The 24026-nt window shown below is 36.1% G+C and overlaps 2 protein-coding genes and 1 pseudogene across 2 annotated transcripts; 2 read left to right on the top strand and 1 right to left on the bottom strand.

Annotated features, from left to right (window-relative positions):
* Positions 1 to 4543: 4543 nt before the first annotated feature.
* On the bottom strand, positions 4544 to 7057 carry LOC111781864 (probable auxin efflux carrier component 1b). The gene is made up of 5 exons (XM_023662588.1): positions 5776 to 7057; positions 5231 to 5599; positions 4983 to 5140; positions 4833 to 4909; positions 4544 to 4735 (listed from the first exon to the last, which is right to left on the bottom strand). The coding sequence occupies exons 1-5, from the start codon at positions 6890 to 6892 to the stop codon at positions 4669 to 4671; spliced, it is 1788 nt and encodes a 595-aa protein (XP_023518356.1). The 5' UTR covers positions 6893 to 7057; the 3' UTR covers positions 4544 to 4668.
* A 3399-nt stretch (positions 7058 to 10456) lies between these two features.
* Positions 10457 to 12313, top strand: LOC111781029 (3-oxoacyl-[acyl-carrier-protein] reductase FabG-like). The gene is made up of 3 exons (XM_023661424.1): positions 10457 to 10909; positions 11214 to 11443; positions 11863 to 12313. Exons 1-3 carry the CDS (start codon positions 10549 to 10551, stop codon positions 12139 to 12141), a joined length of 870 nt encoding a protein of 289 aa, XP_023517192.1. The 5' UTR covers positions 10457 to 10548; the 3' UTR covers positions 12142 to 12313.
* Positions 12314 to 15493: 3180 nt separating this feature from the next.
* On the top strand, positions 15494 to 18755 carry LOC111781619 (annotated as a pseudogene).
* Positions 18756 to 24026: the final 5271 nt, after the last annotated feature.

Below are 24026 nucleotides of genomic sequence, written 5' to 3'. Positions count from 1 at the left end.
ATATGTTTCTAGTAGACTGAGCACTCTAGGATCGTGAGCGGTGATCAAAGATCTACATCTAGGTGCACCCAAAGAATTGAATTAGTTTTAAAGAGCTAACCTCAAACGACTTGAAAATGTGAGATGAGATTTAAACCGCCTAGACACCCCTGAGTATCTAGCAAAGCTCCATTGCACTACAGAGATTTTACAAAAACTTACGAGACTACTAGCAACATGAACGGAATGAGTTTGAGGTGTCACTACTATATGTAGAAGCGTTCATAAGCTCGTAAGCCAGTCTTGAAAGGGGACGAGAGACTACATAAGTAGATGATAAGAGGAGCTACTACTATGTGTAGAAGCAAGTCAAAAGCTCTTAAACCAGCATCGAGAAAGGACGAAGGACTACAAAAGTAATTAGTTGAGGAGTCACTACTGTGTAAAGAAGCGAGTCAAAAATTGTAATCCAACCTTGTGAGGGGATGAGAGACTACATAAGTAATTAACGTGAGGAGCAACTATTGTGTGTAGAACTGGGTCGAAAGCATGTAAACCCAGCCTTGAGAAGAGATGAGGGACTATATAAATATTTATCACGCTCAAACTTCCTAGAGCCCAAAGAAAAGCCTAAGTAATTTACTAGATTAAAGATGCAATCAGAGCGTACAAGTAGGTTGTTTACTGAGTATTCACCCTTTACCTCTTCTGTATTTTCAAGTGTCCACAGAATATCGATCGAGGTGGAAAAGTATTTGGAAGATGTTTAGTCATAGAGGGAAGATGTTTAGTCGATTTATAAAGCTACAACTACCTAAATATTTCTAAAACCCGTGAAAAGCTCTAAAGTACAACCCCTATTTTCCTCGTCTCAAGCAACACTCCACATAAACGTTCAAACCAATATGAGAGCTGAAAACGGGATCACAATGAACATACGAAGTGTGGATAGTTTATATTACATGAATTTCTCGACCCTTTCTTTAAAATATTATGTTGTCGTGAGAGTTTAATTCATTAATATTAATATTGATAAATTAGAAGGAGAGATTAAATTATTATAAAATGAAAAGAATATATATTAAATAATTAAAAAACTTAAAAAGCAGATGATTAAAGTTTAGATTAGTAGATAATAGGGAGCTAGAAACTAAATAAATAAAGAAAAGAAAAGGGTAAAAAGGGAAAATGTGGGGGAAAAGAGGGAAAGGAGTGAATGGACAGAGGAAAATGGAGGTCTGGAACACGCAGAATCCCCGACAAATCCTCCCATTTTCGATGCAATTGTCTCCTCACCTTCTCCTTCAATATATATATATATTTTTAAAATTATTAGAANAAAAAAAAAAAAAAAAAAAAAGTAGAGAGTAGAGTAGAGGTAGGATTGAGAAAGGTAAGGAAAAGAAGGAAGGTAGAAGAAACAAAAGATGCAGAGGGCGCAGGCGGCGGCAGAGCAGGCAGGCAGGCAGGCAGGCAGGCAGGCAGGCAGCTGCAGCGCCCCCCTCTGCCTTTCATTACATATTTGACTCCTATTACTCTCTTTTACTCTGCCACTCTGCTGCTACTGCTCCTCTTCTATGTCGGCCTTCTTTACGCACGCTTCCCCCCCGCCCCCTCGCCCACCCAACACCATCTCCCCTCCCCTCCCATCTCTTTCTTTTCTTTCAACGTTCACGGTTTCTTCCCGATATGAACTAAGAGATTTCAATCATACATAACAAAATATTGTTAAAATTATAAAAAAATATTTCAATTCATGTCACTTATTATAAATTTTGGATGGATTACAATTTAGAGTAATTTAAAATTACTGTATTTCATTAATGTATTTTAAGACTTTTTATTACTTTAATTGTAATTACACGATGGTTAATTATGAATGTTATTGGAATGTGTTTAATAGTGTCATGTATGTTGTATTTGTAAGTAGACCTGAAAAATATAGTGAAGAAAGCCTTTGTACTTTTTTTTAGTTAATGACTAAGTTTCTTTCCAATTTTATATATAGACATGATCAACTAAAATCATTCAAGCTAAACATGATCGATGTTATTGCATTTGAGATATTCGATCAATATGTAATCATCAAATTCGAGTATAAGAATATCAACCACAAATTCAAAAAGTAAATATTTAAATAATTCAACGGCGGTTTTACAACGTTTCTCTAAATAGACCATCCTATCCAACTCCTTCCGTCAAAGTCTCATCAGACAACCCAATTCACCTGCGCCTCCGTCTCCTCCCCCTCAACTCAACCACCCCCGCGGCGGTGGAACAAAGATTATGGAGCGTTTCGCGAGAACTGAACCGATTTTCCGGCCGGTCTCCGCCGCAACGTTTCGAATCCGGCCCGGCGAAAATGCGGACACTGGAGGTTGGTTGTTCCAGTTCTAGTAAAAAATGTATAATTATGTAAATAAATTTAATAACTCATTTTTCTTTCCATGTATATTAATTTCAAAATTGATATATATAGAGGACGTTTTTTTAAAAAAATAAAATAAAATAATTTTATTTATATTTACAAAATTATTTTCAAATACCACAATTTATAAATAATTTCAACGGTGCAATTCTTTTACTTTTAGTTTTCCATATATATATATATATATATATATATTGGAGAATTTGAATTTTGGAACTTTTTTTGGATTAGTATTAATGTATTTCTTATCAAAATAATGTTTTAAATTTATTTTATTATTTAAAATCAATATTGTGCTTGATTTTATATTATAAAATTGAATTTTAAATAATTAAAAATATGTTTTAGGGTGAAACAAAAGTCACCTTATTTTTCTCAAATAATCCTAAATTCACATATACATTTCATTTAAAAAAAAAATTATTACATGATTTATAATTAGTTATTTTAAAAAAAAAAAAAACCAAAATAATAAAAATAACAAAAACCCAAATCAATATTTTACCATATAGTATAAAATACATTAATTAATGTTAATTTTTTTACTATATGAGTTAATAATCATATTCATATTTTTACAATAATTACTTTTATTTTATTCTAAATGGATGGATTAATTATGACACCTATAACACTAATTAACCCTTATAATAGGATTTGTGATTAATGTCTTCAACATTTTCACTTGACATGGATGTATCACATGTTTGACATGAGATATATAAGACGTTAATTTTTCTAAGCAATTCAAGATGAGTAAGTGGTACGTTCAAGGTCGAAAAGACAATTGAAGTAATACTATTATTATTCTATGATTTCACCCGAGCCTCCGCTAATATTTTTTTCAGTGGCTTTCTGGATTGGTAATGGAAGATGAACTACCCTCATTAGAATGATATCTACTCGAGGAGGTTTATAGTAATTTTGTAAACATTGGTAAAGGGTTCGATTTGATATTATAGATATGAAATGGGTTGTTTAGTGAAGGGGCATGGCATGATGCCAAATGAGTTCCTAAATGTACTTTCATTATAAAGAAATGGCATATAATATATGAAATTTGAAAAAAGGTTTGTTAAAAAAAGTAGCCAATGTTGTAAAGCCACATGTGGTGCATATTCTTTGTTAAATTAACACTAAATTTTCAAGAATGCCACAATCATCATCAAACCATTTTCCTTTCATGCTTATAATAATAATCATAATAATTAGGAATTCAACTTTTTATTATAATTTCCTTTTATTCTTATACTATTTTAATCATCAATTATTTAAAACGCTCGACCACGTTGGTACGTTAGAAAAAGGTGGGCTTGGGCACAAGCTGAACTTCTTCGATTAGGCTATCACTCGGGACTTGGTTTAGCTGAGGATGATATTTACTATCCGATGAGTCTTCCTAATTAGGCACGTTTTGTCTAGACTTTGACTCATAGACTAATTAGGCACGTTTTGTCTAGACTTTGACTCATAGACTAAACGCAGATAAAACATGCTGAAATGACTCGTATGGATACAAAGATATGTGTTTTCCTTAAAAAAAGGGAGTGGAAAAGAATAGAAAATGAAGGGGATAGTGGGAATAGGAATGATGACGGATGGGGGCATATTATTATTTAGTTTTTTAAGGGTAAACAGGTCATTATCACATGTAATATACAAACCTAAATAAATAAATAAATAACAGACACAATTAAATGCAACGCACAAAAGACGGAACAACAATAGTACACTGAGATAGCAGCGCAGCGCCATTATTATTATTATTCTTTTTTTTTTATTAATAATAATAATTATTATTATTATTCTTTTTTTTATTAATAATAATAATTATTATTATTATTATTCTTTTTTTTTTATTAATAATTATTATTTTCATTCCCATATCTTATAAATTTCACTTTTTTTATATTTTATTTTTTAAATATTATAATATGTATATANTTTTTTTTTTTTTTTTTTTTTTTTTTTTTTTTTTTTTTTTTTTTTTTTTTTTTTTTTTTTTTTTTTTTTTTTTTTTGTAATATGAAAGGATATAATTTGATTTTAAATTTGAATTATTAGCACAATTTTCAACATATTATTAATTTAATTAGTGGGGTGAAGAGTGGTTGAGAATCCATTTGAAAAAAGCTTTGATTTACTTCCCATAAAAGAACAAAAGAAATAGAGCACAAAAAAGAGGCCAAAAAATTACAACAAAAAAGGCTTAGTAGTCCTCATCTTCTTTAATTTCTCGTCCATCGTCGCACTTTCCCGCTTCAAAGTCCCAATAAGATGTAATAAACCAACGTTATCGGTAGCGCTATCAGCATCCCAAATATAACACTGCAACACACGATTCAAACAAAAAAATTCCAAAATTCATGTAAAATATAACGAATAATTGGTATTATCGAGCCTAAGATTGAGATTGAGATCGAACCCGGTGCTTAATATGTCGGGATGAACGTTGTATTCCTTGGCAAATACGAAAGGGACTATCCCTTGTGGGAGAGCAGCCTACGAATGAAACATACGTTAGTGACATCAAATTAAATTCTTAAACGGATTGTGTTTGTTTCATTTTCTTCACCTGAACTATGGCGATGTGAAGCAGCACTCCTTTAAGCCCAACGGCAATGGAGGCAGCTGCCATCACCGCCGGACCGGTGATGAACCGAACCGCCATTGCAAATGTAGCGATTGTGTTTCCACAGGCAATGATCTTAGGCTGCAATGCCATGAACAACCCTACATACGATCCCAAAACATAACATAGTTGAAGATACAATAGTTTACGTGTATGATTGAAAGTGTTTGAGATTGAAAGAAAGTCGATACCGAGACTAAACATTGCCATCCCGAGCCCGGCATCGGATAAAATAGCGATGGATCGAGCAACGATTGCTGGCATTACAATGTTCCACCTAAAGGAGATCAAAGACCAAGCAAGGCCAATCAAGCTAGAATAGGTATTGGGATTTCTGATCAGTTTCCTCCAAACCATGATCAGAATCAACCTTGTCATCACACTTGCCGGCGGCATGGCAGTTGGCTTGGACTCCGCCGTGTCGTCTCCGGATTTCGGATGGAGCTCGGCGGTGGAGCTGGATCCAAGCTTGGATAACACTGGCCCACCGTCGTGTCCTCCGCCGTTCACGGCGGATTTGTTCCCAAAGCTGAACTCATCCCGACCAAACTCATCAAAATCTAAAATTTCAGCATAAACAGATCAATACCCTGAAAAAATGCAGCTCGTTTTGACAAAAAATGGGACAAACTCGGAAAAAAAAAAACAGGAGAAAACATTCTTTAGTGACCCACTTGAAAAAAGTACAAAAATCCAACACAAAAAAGAACAAGAAACCAAAATCTTAACTCCGTACCTTTCTGGTTCATCCCGCCGGCGCCGGCGCCGTCGTAGTCCCCACCCCGGAAAACGTTCAACCCACCCTCAGAAACCGGCGACGCACTTGAACTCCAAACAAACATATGCAAATCCTTTCCCCCATCTCCACCATGGACTCTTTTCTTCGCCGCCGCCGCCACCGCTGGTCCGGTCATCGGAGAAAAAAGCCCACCGCTCGCCGGCGCCGGATACCCATTAACATTACCATTCATCGCCCTCCCTTTGAATCCACCACTTTCCTCATCAAAATTCCCAAGGTTCCCATAATTAGAATGCCTCGGACTCGCATTCCCCAAAAAGAAATCCGAATGATTAAAACTCGAGCCCCTCGGAGTCGGATTCCTCGAAGATTGCAGAGAATAAATCTCCGCATTCGTCAAATTCGACGGCCGAGGCGTCAACGAAGCTCCGCCGCCACCACCTCCTCCATGCGACCGCCGCGAAAAAACTTCCGATCGAGAACTCGCGGATTTCCTCACCACCACTCTCAACTTCCCATCTTCCCCAATTTCCGCCTCCGTCTGCAGCGGCTCTTTCCCATCCAAAGACAAAATATCCGAATCAACTCTAAACGAAACAATCTCCCCTGCAGTATCAGGAAACTGCTCTGCAATCAACAATCTAGCTCCCCTGTACTCAAACAAAAACAGCATCAATGTGTACCAAATGATGCACTGAAGAACAACGATTTGGACCATGAGAGTACCGGTGGAGTCGCCGTACATACCCTTCAAAAGGGGGATTCCCATAACCAGAGTATTGGGCAGAGTCGAGAGTGAAAACAGAGTAATCGCCCATTCTAGAGAGCCCTTCGAGGAGAGATGCGACCAAACGGCGAGGGCGGCGAGGACGATCAGCTTTTGAAGGGTATCGGCGGCGATGAATCGGAAGTTCATGGAGAAGGGGTTGTTGGAGGAAATGAAGTGGAAGGAGAGGAGGGGGACAGCGAATAGTGCGACGAAGCGGTTGATGCCGGAGCATTGGTCCGGGGAGAAGATTTTCCACCATTTGACAGAACCGTAGGCTAGGATCATGGCGACGTAGAGAGGGACGACAGCCGTGAGGACATGGTAGAGGTCGGAAACAGAGATCATTGTGGTTTGTTGTTTAAGATGCTCTGTTTCTTCGGGTTAACCCATTCGGCGGAGGAGGAAGAAGAAGATAAAGTCCGGGGGAAACGGGGAGGTGGGGAGGTGTATTTATGGAGGTATTGTAATGGCGGACAGAGTGAGGGGAGAAAAAAGCTGATTTTTTTAGGAACTTTTAAGTGTTTCAGAATGAAAAAGAGAAAATAAAGTGATTCTGAGGAAAGTGAGAGTCCAGGAGCTTCATGAGATTCTTCAGGACATTATGCCGTCTCTTTTAAAAATTGTATTTCAGGTATTATATAAAAATAAATGTTATACATATACATATACATATACATATACATATACATATACATATACATATACATATACATATACATATTAGGAGGAAAGTGTTGACGTCAGTTGTCGTATAGGCCTTCATTCTTCATTCTTCAAAGGTTTTCGGACATTTTCTCATGTTTAGGGGGAGGACTTTCTTGATCGTCTCATTCTTCCCTTCCATTAGGGGTTAGTGGCTAAAGTTTTTCGATGGTACGCTGAGGTTAGCGTAAATTACGATGTGTCGCTTGAGGTCTCTCGAGCCCCCTGTTGTACCAATATCTATATTCCGTTCTAGGAATAAGGTAATGAACGATCTTCCGGTACGTAGTTTTGTTTTGTTGTTACTCAGGTGTGATTTATTTTTTATATTTAATATATAAATTTGTACTCCTGTTGATTTGAAGATTTTCAAATTAATATATTAGTAATGCAAAATTACAGATAATTAAATTTGAGAATAATTTGGAGATAAAGCTGACAAATTGTAAATTTAAAAGTTATATCTTAATTATGACTATTTTAATTTAGTCAAATTGGGTCAAAGTAAAGTCAAATGGTTAGACCCAAGCTAAGAAAGCCCAAGTTGACTAAGATCCAAGCCCACATTAATTTCTCTATAGAAGTGGGAGATAATTCCAAGTAAACAAAGTGACTCCTTTGTAAGTGTTGTAATAACTATATGCATATGCACATAGAGATGACCAAAGTCAGTAAGAAGTAATGGAAATCTCGCGGGCGCGCGCGGGGGAAAGAAGGGGATCAAAAGAAGGAGTTGATGTGCTCGAATTGCGGAAAAAAAGGCCACTTGAGCAAGAATTGGTGGAGCAAGCTCTGGAACAAAGAGAAGGCACAAGTGGCTCAATCTAAGGAGGAAGAGCCGGTTCTTTTCATGGTGAGCACATCAGTCTTATCCGACGTCCCCTATTCTGATTTCAAATCCACGAAGGTAACCGATGGTGTAACTGCTCCAGTGAGCGTCGTCGGTGAGGGGTCGATAGATCTCGAGGAAGAGCTCCAGTTCGGCGTGATAAAGCACCGACTAAGGAGGTGATTCAGCTGAAGGAGGAGCGAGTGTTCGCTCAAATCGGCGAAAGAGGCGAGCAACAAGAGCACTGGCGATGGGTCCTCGACACAAGGGCAACAAACCATATGATTGGGGCCAGGTCTACGTTCTTCAAGCTTGACTCAGGGATTTGCGAGACGGTGAAGTTCGTTGACGACTTCGTCGTCGAGATTGAAGGGTGCAACACCATCCGGTTGGCAAGGGAGGCAAGCACCGCACGCTGACCGGCGTCTACTTCATCCCGAGGCTCAAGGCTAACCTTGTGAGCCTAGGTCAACTCGATGAGGTCGGATGCTACATTTCCATCGAGCGTAGGCTACTCAAGATCTGCCGTGATCGACGACAGATGCTCACGCAAGTTTGGTGCACGACAAACTGCCTCTACATCCTGGAGTTGGAGATTGAGCAGCCGGTCAGCTTCTCAGCCAGGACCGAAGAAGTAGCTTAAAGGTGGCACGCTAGGTACAGGCACCTGAGCTTCTCGGCTCTACAAAAACTACATAGGAGGAGATGGTGTACCGTTTGCTAACAATCGAAGACGTGAACAGGCTGTGCGACAGGTGTCTCATTCGCAAGTAGAGGCGCACCTCTTTTCTGTCTCAGGCATCCTACCGTGTCAGTGAGCCGTTGGAGCTTGTGTATGGCGATATCTACAGACCCATCAAGCCGGCAACCCCAGGGGGCAAGACCCTCTTCCTTCTGTTGGTCGATGAAAAAAACCGCTTCATGTGGTTGATCCTACTGCAAGCGAAAAGCGAGGCGATAGAGGCGATTAAGCGCATTCAAGCGCGAGCGGAGACCGAATACGGGAAGAAGATGCGAGTACTGCACACAGACCGAGGTAGAGAATTCACCTCAGTGAGCTTCGACAAGTACTGCGACGAGCTCGGCATGCAGTGGCACCTAACGACGATGTACTTCCCTCAGCAGAACGGGGTGGTGGATGACCAAAATCAGACCATCGTCAGGACGGCAAAGTCATTGCTGATGACGGCCAGGATGCCCGAGAGATTCTGGGGAGAGGCGGTCATGACGGTCGTCTATCTCCTCAAATGGTCGCCAACGCTAAACCTCGACGGGAAGACGCCACACAAGACCTGGTACAGCAAGAAGCCAGCGGTACATCATCTCCGAGTGTTCGGCTGTGTTGCATACATGAAGATCACGTGTCCCTTCCTTGCAAAGCTCGATCCCAGGGGGCTGAAGGTCGTCTTCATCGGTTACGAACCCAAGAGCAAGGCGTATAGGCTCTATGACCCTACGGGCGGACGAGCTCACATGTCACGCGACGTCGTCTTCGACAAGAATATCTTCTAGTGGTGGAACGACGTGACCGAGGTGGATCAAAACCCAAATCAATTCATGGTGGAATACCCTGTCACCGAGTCGGGAGAAGGAGGAGCATAGCATCTGACACTATCACCACCGCCAGGGTCACAACCTATTGAGCAGCTGGTCGCCCCTTGTCTTGTCGTAACGTAAGGGTCACAATCTACTTTCTTCATAATAAAGTTGTAGGTTGTGACACTAAGCAACTGGTGGAAGATGAGATCAATTTGAAGTTTTGCAGCCATCGAAGAGTGTGGATTTAAGTCTTCAATAACTTCAAATATTTTCTATATAGGTTTTGTGTTGTATAAGATTCTTAGATAGTCCATGTCACATGTGATGACCATGATAATTTCTAAACCATTTTGGCCTAAATTATACTAATGAAAAAGCTCCAACTATAGTAATTTTATTTTTTTAATTTAACCTATAGTTTTTTAGTTTTACTTCAAAACCTATATTACAATTATAACTCCATTTTTATTATTCTCGAAAGAAAAAAAAACTTTATTTTTAATATTACCAATATTGGAAGTACCAAAATATAAATCGAACTCTTTAAAAGGCAAAGTCAAATAAGCCTTCCATTCCAGTTGGTAGGTCAAAATCTAAGAAGGTATTTATTAAATAAAGTAGATTTATGTAAATTTGTTGACTTAAACCATATACTTAATTGTTCCATTAATGCCTAATTCATAGGCTTACATTTTAAAGCTTATGCTAATTAATGTGTTTAATTTGGAAAAAACACACCTCATTATTCCACACAGATTAAACCGGTGGTAGGTGTACATCACACGTGCGAGCAATATAAACTCACGTTGTTTTTATTTATTTATTTATTTTTTCCTATTTATTTCCATTGCTGCTTTTTGTTGAACCAATCCTCTCATCCTCCGCCTCTGTTTACTTTGTCTGTAACTTTGCAGCTTCTTCACCGGGACTTATGGCGGCCCAGCATCCTTCTTCTACTCACCTCGAGCCTTGGAACACGCTGCACGGGAAAGTGGTGATGGTCACCGGAGCTTCTTCGGGGCTCGGTCGCGAGTTTTGTCTCGATCTTGCTAAAGCTGGTTGCAAAATTGTCGCCGCCGCTCGGCGAGTCGATAGACTTCAATCTCTCTGTGAAGAAATTAATCGACTCGATTTTGTTTCTTCTTCTTCCGTCTCGGCGGTTGACGGCCCACGCGCGGTGGCTGTGGAGCTCGATGTTAGTGCAGATGAGAAGAGCATCGAGAAATCCGTCAGAAATGCATGGGATGCGTTCGGATTTATTGACGCGTTGGTGAACAATGCAGGTTTTCGAGGTAATTTTCTTCCGAATTCGAATCCTGTTTCTGTTTGAATATCTAGGAAACTTATCGAATTTTTAGTAGGTTTTGGTCGAGCTCGATTATAGACATTATTCGCTGTAGAAACTGTTGAATATTCAATTGATTGCTGCAAAATATGGATTATGACTTGATCTTCAAGAAGAGGGAAATGTCTGAGTATATATGATAGATATGAAAAAGAGGAGGCTAGATTTACTTAACTTCTTCTTTGATTTTAGTTGAAGAAGCCGATATTGTTAACTCTGTATTTCAATGGCCATTTCATTATACCATATAGGCACTGTGAAGACTTCTCTAGAATTGTCTGAAGAGGAATGGGATCAAGTGATGGGAACAAATATTAAAGGATCTTGGTTAGTATCAAAACATGTGTGCACACGCATGCGTGACTCAAAACGAGGCGGATCGGTGATCAGTATTTCTTCGATTTCTGGTATTGAAAGAGGGCAACTACCTGGTGGCCTTGCCTATGCTGCTTCAAAGGCAGCCATAAACACTTTGACAAAGGTAATGTTTCTTTGTATGAACTAGTTTTTCCTCTAGATGTTGTGGGAGTGTTTGTCTTATAGTTTTCATCAACTTTAGTTTGTGTAAATCCAAGCTGGTAGGTGGGAAATGGGAAGGTATATATATATAGTTTGTGCTTGAATTGTGTACTGAATAGGTAATTGCTTAGAAGTTTAGAAGCATAAGTTTGCATAGTTTGTGTTTAGTTTATGAATTCATCATATGAAGAACTGTGTAGCTCATGAGATCAATTTTAAAAGTTGGATTGGCAAATTGTTTGAGATTATCAAAATCTTCATACCACCATCATCCCAAGAACAACCCAACTGGTTAACTCTTGATGATATTTTCTTTTCAATTTTCACTATGAGTTCTTGAATGCGTGTGGTTCATGTTATATACTTGATTTGGTTATGCAGGTTATGGCTCTTGAATTAGGGCCACACAACATCAGAGTAAATTCTATAGCACCGGGACTTTTTAAATCTGAGATTACAGAAGGACTTCTAAAGAAAGATTGGCTAAAGACAGTAGCATTCAAAACTACCCCTCTAAGAACATTTGGAACTTCTGATCCAGCGCTAACATCGCTCATCCGATATCTCGTGCACGACTCTTCTAGGTACGTCTCGGGCAACGTTTACATTGTGGATGCTGGCGCTACATTACCTGGTTTCCCCATTTTCTCATCTCTTTGAAGAAAAATTACTATTTTATCATCTTTTATGCTCCAAGTTTATCATCTTTTTGGAAGATTGTTCTTTTAGAGATTGATTGCAGGCCCAAGTATGTTACATTGCTTTTTGCCATGTTAAACAATTCCCACTTCATAAACATAATAATAAATTAAATGCTAGTGCAATTATTTAATTGGTCTTATTTCGTCTCTCAATTAATTTACACTTTTACCCTCCTCGCCCAGTGAATACGAAATGGGCTTATGTGGCTCTGCCAATAATGTCAGGGGCTAAACCAAAATTTAAATAATAATAATAAAATATGGGCTTCTTGGGGTTGCTGTCCGACCAGTATCGCCGCCGTCATCCGCCAGTTCGGCGCCGCTCGATCTGACAGGATGTTCAACGGCAGTGGGAGGGTCACTGAAAAGTTGCTATTTTTTGTGGGAAATTGATTTGGTTGATTTTGAAAAGATTCGATGCCTCAACTTGGGACTTGGGATTTGGATTTAATTGTTTTTCTAATATTAGTTTTTCTTATTTAAAATTTTAAAATAAAGTTTTTTTTTTATTTTTTTAAAAATTATATAATATTTCCTTTTGGGTTTGGTAGTGGAGAGTTGGATGAGACAAATTGGCATTGGATTCTCACGCAACGTGACCAAATTGAATTCATTACTATGAAAGCTTTTTAATATTAAATCAAATTAGAAATAGTGAAAATATGGAAGACATCAAATTTTAATTTAAACCTCAAAAACATAAAATTAATACTCATTTCGAATAACAATCAAATCTATATATACATTACTTTTATGTACACTAAATCCGCTTGACAAGCATTACGTTCATACTCTAGGTGTCACTAGATATGCATCATTTTCATGCATATAAAGCCCTAGGTGTCACTAGATATGCATCATTTTCATGCATATAAAGCCCTTGGACATGCATCACTTTCAAGCCGTCTAATTTTATAGAAAATAAAAGGGGAATGTTTTACGCCCGAGGTCTCACATACAAAATTATTTGCACAATATAGCACAATGTGTGTATTTTCTTCTACCTTGAACCTAGGACTTGTGCGTTATTAGCACAACATTCCAACCAATTGAGCTAATAGACTTCGCTACTCCACAATGATATACAACAGGTAACAGTATTTAGATTCCAAGTGATTTGTTTCTCATTAGATTGACATATTTAAATAATAATTCTACGCTAAAAATGGAAAGGAGTGGCAACACAATTAACGTCATTCCACTCGACGTGGACATTCCACTCACCTTAATTTTGTGGGGATTTATCTAACAAGTTTTACACCCAAATCTTACCTGATAATGAATTTCTTCGATTACACACGTTCTTAAGGTCGTCTCTTTTCGTGAACTTCTTCGAAAATGATCCTTAAGTATGTAGAAATCAATTGGAATAGGACTCATCTGGTGAATATGTCTGTGGCCTCGGATTGGATTCGAACACTCCTTTGGGTTTCCTTCAATGGCGGATAGAGTTGGGAGAATAGGATAAGGACGTTTTTGAAGCTTCCTTCCTTCATCAAACTTATGAATAATCTTCCGTAGAACATGTAGAGAAAAGTTGGAGAAGGAACATTGGACTGTAGCTTCCAAATTTGAGGTTAACTCGAGAATACGATACCCAAAATCTAAACGTTCATAACTCTCGAGACTCGATTAAACTCGCTTCTTGCTCCTAGTAATTTTTCCTGCTCCATAATTTATAGATGGATGATCCACCGTCATTCAAAATTTCAAAATCGGTACAATTTCATTCTTGAGTTTCTAGATTTTTCGTCACGATTATTTTCTCCCATTTGANTTTTTTTTTTTTTTTTTTTTTTTAATTCTAGCCGTTGGATGTGATGACGTGTGAGTGTTCTACATTATATCCAATTTGGAGGAGATCCAATGGCTGAGATTTGAGATTGAAAGGTTTTTATGCAGATGGCCAATGGATAATCTAATTTTGGCCCGAATAACATTTTTGTAATTATGTATACTTTCAGGGGTATTTTGGTAATTTGACCATTTCTATTATTCCATTTTCTCATTTTCTTTTCCAAATTTTTTTTGTTTCTTGTTTTCCAAACCTAGTACAATCTAGTAGGGACAATAAGCTACCTATGACTCCTTTGATACATCATGTCCGTAGTAGATGTTAGGATACCACACTCATTTCTTTTTTTATTTTTATTTTTATCCTTATCCTTGGAGCTTAGATCCGTACGTTCTGAACTATTTCTTATCCTTAGTCCTTTTTTGCGATCGATACCTAGTTTTCATGTCTTAGTGGACTTAGGGTTTAGATAGTGCTTCTTTAGGTATGAGTATGGTAAACTTACTTGACTTGATTTATGTTCTTACATCCTGATCACTTGAAAATCAAGGGTTAACCATGAAACTTGTTTTCTTATCTTGGTTCTTAACCTTACTTAACCTTAAGGTAGTATTTTTTAGCCAACGCTTGAATTGGTTGATGTTGTTAATAGCCAAAAGTTGAATTAGTTGATGTTGGTAAGTGAGTTAAGTCATTTGTTATGTCTTAACCCAATGTCATGGGACTTCTGAAGTGAAGTTGGATTTTAAAGGGGAACTACGGTGAATCTAGTTTAAGCTAACCAGATAAGTTGTTTTACTCTTGGATACCCACGGACTTGGTTGGATGATTTTTGGGCTGTATGAATGGTACGTACTCTATGATCTTTGTACGTATCATATTTTCATGATGCTATGTTATGAAATTACGTTATGGTATAAATATTATATGATGCAGACACTTTCATATATCATGTTACGTATATTATGATAACATATTCACACTATACCTATAAGACATTGATAAGCCATGTATGTTAACCGTGAAAGATATGTGAAGTATACATACGTATCTCTCGTAGAAAAACTATGTTATAAAAAGAATGGAAGTATGAATTGCATCATAAGTATGCACCATGATTTAAAATTATGGGACCTCATGCATTTTTTATGTCACAAGCATCGGGATACTTCTCCATTATAATTAGTATGGACACATACACCATGATATTATATGCACTTCTTGATCTCTGAGGCTTCCGATAATGTGAGCATGCACTAGCCCGTAGTCAAACCTAGGGAGTATGTATACAAGCTTGCATAGTGGGTCCATTTACACGTGCGTAGGTGCGGATAGAAAAATACTATACATCCAACCTTGCCAAGCTTGAAAAGTAGAGCTCAAAGGAAAGTTCATGAAACGATAGGTCTCTCCATGATTGCATTTCCCGATCCCAACAATGAGGCTATGTACCGAGTATTTTTTAATTACTCAAGCCACTTTTGTTATTTCTTTTCAAGGTAAAGGTAAGACACTCATGACAGACGAAGACGTCGTTACGAAGATCATTGAGATAAATCATGGTAGTTGTATATTACATTTAAGTTGTAGCCCTTAGTTCCGCATAAACATTTCTTTTAAATTATTGTTATTTCAATTTCGTTGTCTCATTGATGCTACTTTTTTATTTAAAATAAATTTTGTTAACGTTTAAGTCCATGACATCGTTTACATATGAATATTTCTAAATGAACTTCGACACATATTAAGCTTTGGTAAAGAGTTTTTATTAAGCCTCTAAATTAAGCTAAATGTATAAGTTTAAATAGTTTGAAGTCGTAATTCATGATTTGTATTTGATTATGTAATAATGTGATAATTGTATATTTGTGTGTTATCGACGTGTAGATAATGAAAGTGTAATATTAACCAAATAATTTTATGAGACACCGTGACTTAGCTCAATTGATAGGGTGTGAATTGACATCAGTTGGGGTAAAGTCTCTAAAAACTCTCACTTATGCACCATCTGAATATAGGTACATCAGCTCGCAAGTTACCGTTAAAATTTAGGTCTTATAATGCGTGTTGTATATATTTGATCATTAAAGAGATTAATTATTGAGTATTTTTTGATATTGGATTGGATCGTTTATTAATCCATCCCAATTCAATTTTATTTTTTTGAATTAATAATATTATTAACATAAAAAAATTGATTTTTTGATAATTAAATATTCTTAAAAATAAATTATAAAAATAGTTAAATAAGTTTATCAATATTTTTGAAAAAAATATATAAAATCATTTTTCTATTTGGTTTATTTATTTTTCTATTCCAATCATAAATAAAAATCAACTAATAAATAATATATTCCCTCCCAAGCCCACTTTATAAATTTTCAATTAATAAATTAATGAGCATGTGGCTTTCATGCCTCTCTTAAATAAAATTTTAATTAAAAAATTAATTGAGAATAATTTCTGAAACTATCTATGAACCACGAACCACGAACCACGAACCGTGATGCTAACCATTAGAAGAGTGGAAAAAGTTAATAAAAAATTAATAAACTACGAACCACGAACCGTGGAAAAAGTTCTCTGTAATTCCATGGGTCGATACAAAATCGTGATGCTAACCATTAGAAGAGTAATATCATGTGTCATCCTGTCAATTGAGCCAAGATATCCCACCAATCGAGGCGATGAATTCTAAGCTCATGGCATAACAAAATGGAAAGAAAGTCTAGGGTGACTTAAGGCATCAATATGCTAGGCTCGATCCATATGCCTAGTTCCTTGACATGACCTATGAATCCCTGCCAGATAGATATCCAATAATGGAGATGAGGAATTGAAGTTGGTGAAGGGATGAATGAAGAATATTTTTCAAATTTAAGCAGTTTGTAGAGCACTCAAAGTCGACGAATGATTAGGTTGTAAAAAGGGAACGGGGGGCTTTCATTTAATAGCAAGAACTTGAGTTGATGATCACCTAAACTCAAGTTATAAGCCGTTCATGTTTTGGATTCAAGCTCTCGATTTTCATAAAAATAATAAAAATTGGGAGTTCTTATAACGATCCTAGATTTCTACTTAAACCTAAGGTCGCTATTGTATACATACCATGAATATTACAATATTTAATGCGGAAATACTTCATTTGAAACTTTATAATAAAATTAACCTATACTGACCTATAGTGGCCATCCAACAACAAACTGCTCCTGAGCTCGAGCCATGGAACAACTTAAACGGCAAAGTCGTGATGGTGATCGGAGCCTCCGCAGGCCTCGGTCGTGAGTTCTGTCTTGATCTAGCTAGAGCTGGATGCAAAATCATTGCTGCTGCACGCCGTCTCGATAGTCTCCGATCTTTATGCGATGAAATTAATCGACTCGATTTCTCAGCTTCGTCGGCCTCTTCAATGGCGATGGAGAGCCCCCGAGCTGTGGCTCTGGAACTTGGCGTTACTTCTGATGGACAAACTATTGAGAAATGCATAAAAAAAGCTTGGGATTCTTTTGGCTTCATTGATGCCTTGGTTAACAACGCTGGGTTAAGAGGTATTTAACCTAAACTCTCGTAGCTTTTACTTTTGATTTCTCCAAAAGGCCTCGTACTAATGGAGATAGTATTATTTACTTATAAACCTATGATTAGCCGAGGTGGGATTCCTCTCCCAACAATCCTCCCCTTGAACCAAGTACACCGTAGAGCCTCCCTTGACACCTATGGAACCCTCGAACAGCCTCTCCTTTAATCGAGCCTCGACTCCTTCTCTGGAACCCTCGAACAAAGTACACCTTTTGTTCACTTTTGACTACACCCTCTAGAAATCCTCCCCTTGAACAAAGTACACCATAAGCCTCTCTTGAGGTCTATGGAGCCCTCGAATAGTCTCCTCTTAATCGAGGCTCGACTCCTTTGGAGTCCTCGAACAAAGTACACCCTTTGTTCAACACTCAAGTCACTCTTGACTACACTTTCGAGACTAGCAATTTCTTTGTTCGACAGTTGAAGATTCAATTAGCATGACTAAGTTAATGGCACGACTCTGATACCATGTTAGGAATCATGACTCTCCACAATAGTATAATATTATCTATTTTGAACATAAGCTCTCATGGCTTTCCTTTTGGTTTCTCACAAAGGTCTCGTACCAATGAGATGTATTACTTATTTATAAATGCATGATCAACCCCTAAATTAGCCAAGAATTACCATACAGATTCGTGTCTACTTTTGGTCGTTAAAATAACCATTTCATAATAGGTGCGGTGAAGTCTCCATTGAGACTAACCGAAGAGGAATGGAGCAAAATAATGAACACGAATCTTAGGGGATCTTGGTTGGTATCAAAGTATGTTGGCATACGCATGCGTGATACCAATCGTGGTGGATCCATCATCAATATCTCTTCAATGGTTGGTGTTAACAGAGTGCTACAACCTGGAGCTCTAGCCTATGCTGCTTCAAAGACTGCCTTAAACACACTAACAAAGGTACAATTTCTTGTATCATCAAAGCCCTTTAATTTATAATTTAATTCTAGTTTATCTATGGTGACAGGTATTCGCCATGGAACTAGGAACACACAATATTCGAGTTAAGATTGGCTTAAAAATGTAATACGTAGAACCGTTCCTTTACAAACATTAGGAACTTCTGATCCTGCGCTAACAACACTCGTTCGATATCTAGTGCACGACTCGTCTGAATACATTTCGGGCAATATTTTCATTGTTGATGCTGGAACTTCCTTACCTACTATACCAATTTTCTCATCACTTTGAAGATGTATATATCCTTGGGGGACCATCCACTTGTGTTCTTCGTAAATACTAAGCTAATTTCTTTAAACTTGCACCTGTTTCTACATACTTAGAGTTGTTACCGTTATCATTATTATAATGTGATCATTTCTATGTAAAAATAAACGTTTAAACTTCTTCATAAGACATAAACTTCATCTTAAAACATTAACATAGACTTGCGTGTTTGAAGACATCTTCAAAACTACACAACGAAATAATAAATGAAGTAAATAAACATTTAAATTAAAAACATTCTATTCTAATCTATGTTTAAGAAAATAAATATAACTACCCTATGCATGTGGCACGGTCTCGAGTTGCGATGTCGTTGTTAGCGTAGAGAGATGCCTTGATTTTACTTGAAATAGAAGTAACACATGATTGTAGTATTTTAATAAATACTTAATGAGTAACCACACTATTGGGGTTAGATGTAAATACACAGAATCATGAGTGGGACCTATCATATCAGTGTATATTCCTTACGACTATCATAAACGGGTAATTGGATGTGTACTTAATTTTCCTACACACGCTCCACACGTGCGAGTATGGACTCACCAGTCGGTTCGCACACCTCCTGGACCCTTTTTTGGTCGGGGGAGCATTCTCTAGTAGTAGTTGATGATGTTGGCTTTTTGGCCCTTAATCTCGCTTTAATAAATTGATGTTTTGATGATAACAAACCTACTTATAATTATTAATAAATTTTCAGTATTTTGAACTGTTTAGTTGATAATAATGATTTCAACAATTTTTCAATCACTCAAATGAGAGCTAAAACGAAGAAATTACAGTCGAGACAACATACCCGACGTGATGATGTAGCAGCTAAATCAAAATGATGAACAAATCAAAGTATGAGACTTGTAATTTTGGAAGAGTAACAAATGTGGAGTTTTTTTTTCTTTTATTATGTTTCTAAATAAAATTATTTATACATAATAAAAGTTGAATCTAACGGTTACTCACGGGAGGATCAAATATTCATACCATTCAAAACATAAATGTACTCGAGCATTAGTTAACCCACAAGGCATAACAAGTCATTTATACAATTCAAACTTAGTTTTGAAAGTTATTTTCGATTCATCTCTTACCTGCATTCTAATTTGATGATATCCAAATTTCAACCCTAATTCTCAACCCAACCATCCAAGATTTTGTTGAGGTCTCGAATCAAGGAAATTAACACCTTTACATACAAAATTCCGATAAACCAAAAGATAACTAGAATGAGATTACCTCTTAAGATCAAATATCTATAAGCAAGATTTGAAAGTTTTTTTTAAATTGAGTCACTCCAAAATCGAACTTGATTAAGACTTGATTGAATGGCTCGGATAGCATCTACCACAAAAATTACATGAAACTTAGAAATGACAAGAATGATGCTCAAATTTATAAAGGTAAAAGTCTCACTAAATTTCATTCATAAAAAATATGTCTAGTAATTTGTGGATATTTATAGTCTCTCCACAAAACAAATATAACTCTTTAGATGCCCACTCAAGAAGTTAGTGTCTAGTCGGACTACCTTCCAATCTCCACAAAGATACAAGTTATAATCACTTTGGCAAATAATTTCTCCGATTTTGGTCCCTACAAGAAATTATGAAATTAAAATAATAAATAAAGTTTTCTAACAAATTATCAATCGAGTGCTAGTTATAGCAACTTTATCCACTGCTTCAAACATGCAAATATTCACTTCCGAAGTTTCAAACGGTCATTCCTCAATCGAATCAGCTTGTAACACATGAAATAAAGGTTAAACCGAATAGTGAACATCATCACGTACGTTTTCCTCTATTCATACAAAGAAATTAATACAAATGAAAGTTTTATTTCACAAATTAATTTTTTTGAAAAAGAAATCTCGTGTCTAAAATATTTTTAATTTGCAAATTTAAGTACCACATACAAAAATAAAAATGAATGTGATTTATTATTATTATTATTGGCTGTTCTCAATTTATTTAAATATTAGGTAGGTGTTCTAACTTCTAGGGCACCTAACAAGAACAAGAGAGTACTATGGTGTGGCCAACATCACCTGCAACCCTATTTGCCAAGCAATTATGTGAAAAGGAAATTTGAGAGGAGAAAAAAATAAATAATATGCATGAAAATGTTTTTTTTTTTAAATAAAAAATAAAATGTTAATATTGATATTTATCTCGAGTTGCAGGTGATGTCATCATTAGTTATTAATCAACTCACGATGATTAGTTCATTAGACGTAACATAAATAAAACGTTAATTAAAAAAATTATTAATTTGAATAGTTATGTCAGTCTTATTTAGTCTTCACAAAATATACTCAACTACAATACAACGAGTGAAACGGTAAAAATATTAAAGTTATCCTTTGGATTTATATCTATTGAAAATGAAGACACACACTCAAAACGATAACATTTATTACTACATGCTCGTAAAGCTAATGATGAAACTTTTTGACGTCATTTGGATCAGTAAATTAATTGATTTTTTTGTCTAAGTTCCTAGAAAAGACAAAAAAAAAATGGTCCCGGTAAACGTCCTTGTTTCTCTCTCTTTAATGTTATATTTCAATGGAGTGTTAGCCTAATTTATAATCTCATAATCTTTTAATATCTAATTTTAATTTACGAGAGTCACATTCTCTTCTTACTTAGCACTTGAATGAGGTTCGGATGTTATTTCTTTGTCGATGTTGTCCTTATTTGGTATCTTTTTACACCATTTTCAAAACTTTGGCATTATCTTATGTCTTCTTGTCGTTTTGGTTATGGAATTTGGATCTAACTTGCCTTTGTTAGATACCACTTTTAATGGAGAATGGAAAACACTTTTATAACCATTTTAGCTTACTTTTCAGTTTCTAAAAATTAACCTTCTCCACTACTTTTCGTTGAAATAATCTTAAAACCGGTAGAAATACTCGGTAAGTGATCCTACTATTGGGTCGAGGAATACAAACACATACAGAATGACGGAACCTATCATTTAAATCTGTCTTCTCTTAGACGACTTTCTAGTCTTGACAAATTGGGTGTGTAGTACTTCTCTACCCACGACCAAAACATGCGAGCATGAACCAACCAGTCAGGCTCGCATTCCCTCTAGTTCTGCTAGTCCGTTAGCTTCGTTGGGCTATTTTCGAATACCCTGAGGGAAAAACAACCGTCGTAGCATCATGGTAAATGAGAAGTATCACGATGCACGTGAACATACAATTATGCATGAGGTTCCCATATTTTTTATCATGACGTAATAAATCATGCAAGACAACCTTCATTCTTTCATCACATATCACACTCGGTAATATGTGTACATGAACTCTCATAATTCATTTCGTTCATAATAGCTTTCAAATCATGTCATAGGAGTTATGCATCCTAACTTTTCTTATTTCAAAACATCTCATAGCATGTCATTGCATATCATGACCTAAAATAACATAGTACATCATGACATCTCATACATTACATGGTTTATCGTAACATAACATGACATTTCATTTATATCATAATATCATTTGACATATCATATAGCGACACACACATAACATCACATCACATATTAAGGCATATCACACATATGACACGTGAAAGCCCACTGTACACATGTCATATACATAAAACAATTCTTCCAGCCAAACCGATAGTAAAGTCACTTACTTGATTGACCTAGGTCGAAGCTACTACGACAATTTGGATCAGTCGAAATGTTATTTTGTAATGTTATTTTGTATCAACACCTCATAGATTACCTATCAACGTTGTAATGTTATTTTGTAAAGTTCATTAATATTTTTGAAACGTGATACCAACCGTAACTATACTTTTAAATTTTTTAAAAGAGTTCTAAAATATTTTTGATAAGACGGGATGACACGTTCTTATCTCGGAGAGGCGAACGTATGAGAGATAGAACACATATAGTAGACATAAATCAAGACATAGAATTAAGTGATGGATAGAATTGGATACTCACACATGAAGAAGAAAGCATAGAGAGGTAGGGAAGAAAAGGGACAAAAAAGTCAAGAAATGGTCAAATAGCAAAAGAATGCTTTAACACACTCTTTTTCTCACTCTTTTTCTCCAACTTTCCAAATTCCCATCATTATTTTTGTTTCATCATTACAAAAATACCCTTCAAATTATTCTACTTTCTATTTTATTTTTATTTTTTTTAAATATTGCTTTAACACAATAAAATATAAATAAATAAATATTCCTTTAAAAAAGAATGCTTTGTTTTTAAGTCAAAATTGTCTCACTTTTAGAATAAAAAAGTATCATGTATGGCNAAAAAAAAAAAAAAAAAAAAAAAAAAAAAAAAAACTTGTTTAGCGGATAAAATATATTATCAAACAGTTCTCGCTATTAATGTTGAACATCAGTGTCACAATCCAAAGTGTGGTTGTGCCCCGAAATAAGTTATTGAAGACGATAACTAGTTTAAGTGAGGGAGAATATCACAACCTAATAATGGTTGTGCCCCCAAGCAAGTCATTGAGGACGATGGATAGTTTAAGTGGGGGAGAATGTCACAACCTAACTATGAAAAGAGTAGGTTGTGACCCTCAAGTGGTGCCCATATGGCCACACGAGGGCCTAGTTGGGTTGGATTATTGACTTTTTTTTTAAGTCTTTTAAAATGGTTACTTATCCACCCTATATGTTTTATTACTAACTAAAAAATCGGTTAAGCCGAAGGTATTCTTAATTTTTTAAAAGTTGGGTAGGATAGGGTTGAGTTAGATTATAACTTTATTTTCAAGTCTCGACCAAAAAAACGTCAACCCACAAACTGAACTAAAATTTTGATTTTCCAAATATTCGACCCATTCATAATCTGGAAAAAATCTAATCGAACCCAATTTTTATAATTGGTCGAATTATCAAATTACATGAACACTACTATCGAAGAAAATCAAAGTTATAGCCGAAAATAATTATGATTGGCTCATATGATTCGATTATAATTGAAAGTTTAACACAAAGTGTAAATTAGTGTGAAAAATGTAATATAATTAACCTTTATTTTTTTGTTTTTTTGTTGTCATAGAGGTGGACATGACATGGTGGATGAGGGGAAAATTATAAGATACAAGAAAGTAGGTCCCTTTGGAATCATTATACAAAGAAATTAAACAACATAGGGTATAACTACTCTTACATTTATTTCAAAATAATAATAATAATNATATATATATATATATATATATATATATATATATATATATATATATATATA

This window comes from Cucurbita pepo, chromosome LG19, assembly GCF_002806865.2.
Source record: "Cucurbita pepo subsp. pepo cultivar mu-cu-16 chromosome LG19, ASM280686v2, whole genome shotgun sequence".
Classification (NCBI taxonomy): Eukaryota; Viridiplantae; Streptophyta; class Magnoliopsida; order Cucurbitales; family Cucurbitaceae; genus Cucurbita; species Cucurbita pepo.
Note: the sequence above shows the minus strand (reverse complement) of the source record. Positions and strands in the feature narration are given on the sequence as shown.

What these genes read in the sequence shown, in the direction of transcription:
- LOC111781864 (XM_023662588.1), bottom strand. Translation starts at nt 6,892, where the DNA reads ATGATCTCTGTTTCCGACCTCTACCATGTCCTCACGGCTGTCGTCCCT. An exon ending in GATGGCAATGTTTAGTCTCG is followed by an intron (nt 5,141 to 5,230) that starts GTATCGACTTTC and finishes GATCGTATGTAG; the next exon opens with GGTTGTTCATGGCATTGCAG. An exon ending in TTCACATCGCCATAGTTCAG is followed by an intron (nt 4,910 to 4,982) that starts GTGAAGAAAATG and finishes TTTCATTCGTAG; the next exon opens with GCTGCTCTCCCACAAGGGAT.
- LOC111781029 (XM_023661424.1), top strand. Translation starts at nt 10,549, where the DNA reads ATGGCGGCCCAGCATCCTTCTTCTACTCACCTCGAGCCTTGGAACACG. An exon ending in GAACAATGCAGGTTTTCGAG is followed by an intron (nt 10,910 to 11,213) that starts GTAATTTTCTTC and finishes TATACCATATAG; the next exon opens with GCACTGTGAAGACTTCTCTA. An exon ending in CCATAAACACTTTGACAAAG is followed by an intron (nt 11,444 to 11,862) that starts GTAATGTTTCTT and finishes TTGGTTATGCAG; the next exon opens with GTTATGGCTCTTGAATTAGG.